Source organism: Hyaena hyaena, unplaced genomic scaffold (assembly GCF_003009895.1).
Source record: "Hyaena hyaena isolate Hyena2069 unplaced genomic scaffold, ASM300989v1 scaffold_98, whole genome shotgun sequence".
In the NCBI taxonomy this organism is placed as follows: Eukaryota; Metazoa; Chordata; class Mammalia; order Carnivora; family Hyaenidae; genus Hyaena; species Hyaena hyaena.
Window position 1 is genome coordinate 2,320,849 of NW_024080730.1, and position 6,000 is coordinate 2,326,848.

At 61.9% G+C, this 6,000-nt stretch overlaps 1 protein-coding gene across 6 annotated transcripts in view; it reads left to right on the forward strand.

Moving 5' to 3' along the window:
- The window catches only part of ANO1 (anoctamin 1), an 80,263-nt gene that overhangs the window by 56,335 nt on the left and 17,928 nt on the right, over positions 1-6,000 (forward strand). For all 6 annotated transcript variants that reach the window (XM_039235527.1, XM_039235522.1, XM_039235524.1 and 3 more), the window contains 4 exons: positions 203-277; positions 2,738-2,939; positions 3,059-3,170; positions 4,249-4,306. In XM_039235527.1, coding sequence (XP_039091458.1) covers positions 203-277; positions 2,738-2,939; positions 3,059-3,170; positions 4,249-4,306 — 447 coding nt within the window. The remainder of the gene's footprint in view (positions 1-202; positions 278-2,737; positions 2,940-3,058; positions 3,171-4,248; positions 4,307-6,000) is intronic.

Genomic DNA, 6,000 nt, shown 5'->3' on the forward strand with positions numbered 1-6,000 from the left:
CGGTCAGACCCCAGACCCCTCCCTGGACGCTGGGTGTCTGCTTTCACTCGTCACCTGCAAGCATTTGTTTAAAAGGTGTTCTGAGTATTTCCGTTTGTCCAAGTCGTTTACCGCCCCCCCCCCCCCACCAACCGTGTGCGCACAGACCTCTTTCCACCGCGTTGGCTCCCACCGGGTGACCCAGTGTTGTTTCCTGTTGCAGACAGACAAGGTGAAGCTGACCTGGAGAGATCGATTCACGGCCTACGTCACCAACTTGGTCTCCATTGTCTTCATGGTAAGTTCCGGAAGGCTGAGGTGGGAGAGACCGGGAGGCCCACAGGGAGAGCTGTGTGCTCACCGAGACCAGAGTCGGGCGACCATGTGCCGTCTGCTCTTGTCCCAGGATGTAGGGTGGGGGGAGGCCCCACCACTGCCCCCTAAAATGGGAGGGGACCAGGATTCCACAGAGACCCCAAGGGGACCCACGTGCCCCAGGGTACGTGAGATGGCATCCTGCGGTCCCCGATACCCGTCTTTCACCCCTAGGGTGACACGTTGAAGTAATTAGTCGTTCAAACCTGAAATTCCACATGTTAAGACAAAACTGAGGATTTTTTTAAAGAAAATCATGAAATAAATAACACACAGACAGGACACAAGTCAGGAGCCGCTTCGCAGGCAGCGCCCGCGTGTCCCATGTCCGAGGCAGCCACGAGGCCCAGGGTCTGTGAATCACCAACCCTGCTGCTTTAAATCCGCCAACGCCCTGGCTCTTTGGGGGCTTTCACCCCACATTGGTTGAGTCTCATCCTTGGAAGGCCTCAGCCCCCTGCTAGCTGTTCTTTCATCCTCCCCAAGAGGTCGGGGCCACCTGCGGGCACTGTAAAAATGGCTGGCCGCTTGTCCACCCGGGGGCTTTGTGTTAGGTGTGGGCTAGTACCCAGGGCCTGGGGTTGGCTGCCGTGGACCGGTGCCCAGTTTGTGGCCAGTGGCCTGAGAGCCTTGCGGGGGGTCCCACTGAGTCCTCACAGCCTGCCTAGCCTGATACCACCCCCTCCTGCTGACGAGGAAACAGGTCACAAACAGGCTTGTCCCTCTCCCCAGGCCACCAGGTGCCACTCAGGCGCCTTGCCCCTGGAGTGCCCCTGCTCTGTGTGAACCCGACTGGAGGTGTTGGGGAATGTCTTCATCCCTCAGGGATGAATCAGTCCCAGCTCTGTCCCCCACCCAGGAGCTTTGCTCGCTGAGCAAACCCTGGTCGAGTGCGCCCCCACGTTCCCGGGCCCGGGCAGGCCACTGTGAACACACCAGCCAGACCCCTGGGGCCCTTTAAACCCAGAGGGGGGATTGCCCATGGGAAGTGAGGCTGTCGAGGGGGCACGCCGCCCCTGGGCAGGGAGAGGGGGACACCCTCCTCACTGAGTCACCCTGTGGGTCTGCTGCCCGTCTGCACCTCCGTGTGCTGGCTCGGGGCCGTCGCTGGGGCCAGGGTGGTGCCCTCCCCCGGGAGGGGCCCCTTGGCAGGAGCCAGGGAGTTTCCGAGGAAAGCCCTGGCTCCCAGAGCTGGCCAGGGAGCTGGGTCAGGGTGTGGCGTGGGCTGCCAAGGCTTCCTGAGCAGGGTGTGGTCACCGCCGGGCACCCACAGCTGTGTGCAAAAGCGAAGTTTAATATAGGAGTTTTCCTAGATTTCTGATGGCAGCAGCCTCCGTCGGGGTGCGGCAGCCGCAGACTTTCCAAGCTGTGACCTGAGACGCAGGGCATAGCCCCATGCCTCTGCAGGGCGGTCCCAGGAGCCGCGAGCAACCAGCCTGACGGGGCAGGGCCTGCCCTCCGCACCCTTCACGGGAGGAAGCGACACGGGTCACATAGAAGGGAACGGGCAGGGCACGGGGCCTTGCCCACAGGTGGAGTCAGGCTTGGCCGGCAGCTGGACTCAGCCACAATCCGTCCTCAGTGCGTCCTGGTGGGGGGCGGGGGCTGTCCGCGTCTTCAGGACAGTGTGAGGATGGGGTTGTCCGGGGAGTTAGGGCCTCTGAGGAAGAGGAACCCAGGCAGAGAGACTGCTCCACGTGGAATAAAGTCACCATCCCAGCAGTGCTCAGCCGCCTCCCAGGCAGCCACCAGCCTGAGTTTGCTGGAATGTTCTGGGCCACTGGTAGGTGTGGCCAGGTGAGCGCTGAGCTCCTGGAGAGGTTGGGAGAAGGGTCCCAGTCTGTCTGTCCCAGCCAGGCCTGCGGCCCTGCCTGCCCAATATTGGGGCTGCCCCCCCCAACCTCCGTTACCGCCTGCCTCCCACTCAGGGCCACAAAAGCCCTCCCCGCAAAGTCAGCCTGGCTCACACCAGCCAGGCGGGCCCCTGGGGTTTCAACCACCCTGTGCCCTGCTGGGGCCAGTGGGCGGGCAAGGAGGCTCGGTGCCCCGCGGCAGGCAGCAGCAGAGACCCCGGGAATGTCAGGCTTGGTGGTCTCACCCAGTAAGTCCCGGCTGGTGAGCTGGGTGCCCTGGCCTGGCTACTTAGTCTCTCTGAACTCAGTCTTTTTTCATAAAGCAGAAACTAATCCCTCATTCATCTATCTGTGAAGGTTTTCTGCCATCGAGTAGAGGGGGTGAGGAGAGCCCATCTCCCTGTTGAAGTGGAGTTGCTGCAGGCGTGGGGGCGGAGCTGGGCAGGGGCGGAGCCAGGCGGGGGGCGGAGCCAGGCGGGGGGCGGAGCCAGGGGGCATGGGGTCTCTGACGGGACCTCCTCCCTCTGCAGATCGCGGTGACCTTCGCCATCGTCCTGGGAGTCATCATCTACAGGATCTCCACAGCTGCAGCCTTGGCCATGAACTCCTCCCCGTCCGTGCGGTCCAACATCCGGGTCACGGTCACGGCCACCGCGGTCATCATCAACCTGGTGGTCATCATCCTCCTGGACGAGGTGTACGGCTGCATCGCCAGGTGGCTCACCAAGATTGGTGAGTGTGCGACCTTGGCCACCTTCCTGCCGCGGGGCCTCAGGTGCTCGCTTACCTTCTCTGAGCTTCGTTCGCATGGGGGGGGAGGCAAGTGGTCACGTGTGTCTCACTCCTTCTAGAGGTCCCAAAGACAGAGAAGAGCTTCGAGGAGAGGCTCATCTTCAAGGCTTTCCTGCTAAAGTTCGTGAATTCCTACACCCCCATCTTTTACGTGGCTTTCTTCAAAGGCAGGTAGGGACTTCAGTTACTGAAACTGTCTTTCCCAACGTGCTCCTCCCAGTGTGGTAGCGACTCTCCCCCACCTCCCTGTGGGTGGGGGTCAAGGCCCAGGGCAGAGTGCTCAGTGTGGCTCTCACTGCCACCGAGCTCATGGAGAGACCGGGCTTCTACCGGGGTCCCAGACAGTGGGGAACCCTGGGCAGCGGGGACCCCAGACAGCAGGGACCCCGGACATCAGGGACCCCGGACAGCGGGGACCCTGGGCAGCAGGGACCCCAGACAATGGGGACCCCAGGCAGCATGGACCCCGGACAGCGGGGACCCTGGGCAGTGGGGATCCCAGGCAGTGGGGAACCCCAGGCAACGGGGACCCCAGACAGCAGGGACTCTAGGCAGCGGGGACCCCGGGCAGCAAGCTCCAGGTGCCCTCATAGGAGGGCGGGATGACCAAGTTGGGGTGTCAGGAGAAGGGCAGAGTCACAGCTAGCCTGTTGTTCCGGTTAGTGGTGGGTGAACCCTATGCCAGGACCGTCTGTGCCACCCTGGGCTTGGAGGGGCTTGTGGCCAACCGCCCCAAGACTCCCAGCGCCCCTCCTGCCAGGGGCTAGCAGGTCTGATCCCAGAACCTCTCCAAAGTCCTCTTCCTCAGCATCGTGTGGTTTCGTGGCCACCCTCCCACCCCAGGGTCACAGAGCCCAGCCAAGGGGTCGGGGCTCCCCTGAGATCATGCAGGACAGCGGAGCAGGCCCTGGGAGGTCCCTGCCCTGAACGTCCTGCAGGGGATGGAGAGGCTGCCTCCGGGACCTCCCCTCCCCCACCTGACTTGACCTGGCAGGTGGCAGGGTCCTCTGTCCGGCTGCTTAGCCTCCGTTCCCCACCCCCACCCTGCCCCCTGTGGGGGAGGGGCCCTTGCCTCTTGGTTTCCCACTGAGGTTCCGTCTCCTCTCACCTCCGTGGGTTTGGGAGTCCCTGGAACTCGACACAGCACAGCGGTTCTGGCTCAGCCTGGGGGTGTGGTACAGGGGGGCCCAGCCCCCTCCTCGGGGTCTCCCTGCGCTGCCCCCCCTCCCACCACCCCCACTCTTCGCAGGTTTGTCGGCCGACCGGGCGACTACGTGTACATTTTCCGTTCTTTCCGGATGGAGGAGGTAACTGACCGCGTGTTCGTCCTGGTTCTGTCCCCACAGTGGGCTCAGCAGAAGCAAAGCTTGTCAAGCAGCGTTTCCCTCCTTGGGGGAACCCCTGCTGTCTGGCTGCGGCGCGGGGCTTTGATCTTACTCGGCGTGTCCATGCAGGGTTACCCTCGAAGGAGAAACCAAAAAATAACGCCAGTTGTGTTTTTTTCCCTTTCCTCTGATATCTGGAACGCTCTTGTTTCTGATTAAGATGGATTAATGGGGAAGAAACAGAACTAGCTTCGTTGTTTTACTTTAACATAGAGATGCCCACCTCTGTCCCCTAAATCAGCGCTGGTGACCTTGGGCTTCCTTGGCCGCTCCAGCCACCGTGGGTCTGGCTGGCGCACCTGCCACTAGACTTGCTCCTGCTGCCCCGTCAGACCAAGCGGGCCCCAGGGCCACCCGAGATCCAGGTCTCAGGGGCACTAGTCAGCGATGCCCAGAATAATCCAGCTTATTGGAAAACGGGGGATAGGTCTTCTGCTAAAGACGCTGTGAAACAGGGTGGAGAGGACTGGGCTGGGCTTGGGCACAGGGCGATCTGGCTGCCCAGGGCACAGCCTAGAGGTTCGACCCCCCGAGTGCCGGCCTCTGCGCATCCCGAGACGTGGGCCTCACCCGCAGTAACACGTTTGCGAAAAGCCCGTGAAGTGCCCTCCCCTCGTATGACTCGTTCTTTACATAAACGATATACCGCCAGATTCTTTAACGGTTGCGGAAATTGGAGAAATGACTTTGTAAAGTAGATTAAAACAACGGACATCATTTTTTAAATGAAATTGTGGCACTCTGACATAAATTCCATGGTAAGGGTGGAAAACATTGTCCCGGGCCCGTGGAGGGGTCCGCTGTGCCCCCACAGGGTTGTCCTGTGTCCCTTGAGCTCTCTTCACGTGGACAAGTGGAGCCTCTGGTCCGTCACCGGCCTGAGAGGCAGTTGGTGCAGGCCCACCAAGGACAGGGGACAGGGACATTAGGCCTCAGAGGCGTGGCCAGCCGCCCAGGCCCCGTGCGGGGCCTGTGGAGGGACAGCCGTACGTGGGACCAGGCCCCGCCCTCGGGAGGAAGAGGAGCCCCTGGGTCCAGCCCCTCCAGTGCCCCCTCCCTGGCACTGTGCTCCTGACGCTCGGCCTCGCTCCAGCCCTGACAGCCTGGAGGCAACGTGCATCAGCTTCCTGGGGCCGCTGTAACGAGAGACCACAGATCAGGCGGCCCCAGAACATCCGGAATGTGTAGTCGCGTAATGGTTCTAGACACCAGAAGTCCAAAATCACGGAGCCAGCGGGCTGTGCTCCCTTCAGAGGCCCAGGAGCGGTTCCTCAGGCCTCTGCCCTGCGGGGGCTGCTGGCGTCCTCGGCCGGCCCTCTAGTCTGTCAGTCTTCCGTGCGTCTGTTTTCTCTTTTTCCAAGAACACCAGTGACTGGATCAGGGCCACCCTAATACACCGTGACCTCGTCTTAACTTGGTCACAACTGCAGAGACCCTTTTCCAAATGAGCTCGTTTTCTGTGGCTCTGGGGGTTAGGACGTAGACATGTGTCTGTGAAAGACACTTCCAACCCACCTCCCCTCACTGGGGATGGCGGCCTGTCTCCAGGTGTCCAGGATGGGCAGGGGCAGGGGGTGCTGAGGCACCTGCTCTCTGTCCCGCAGTGGGGGAGGGGG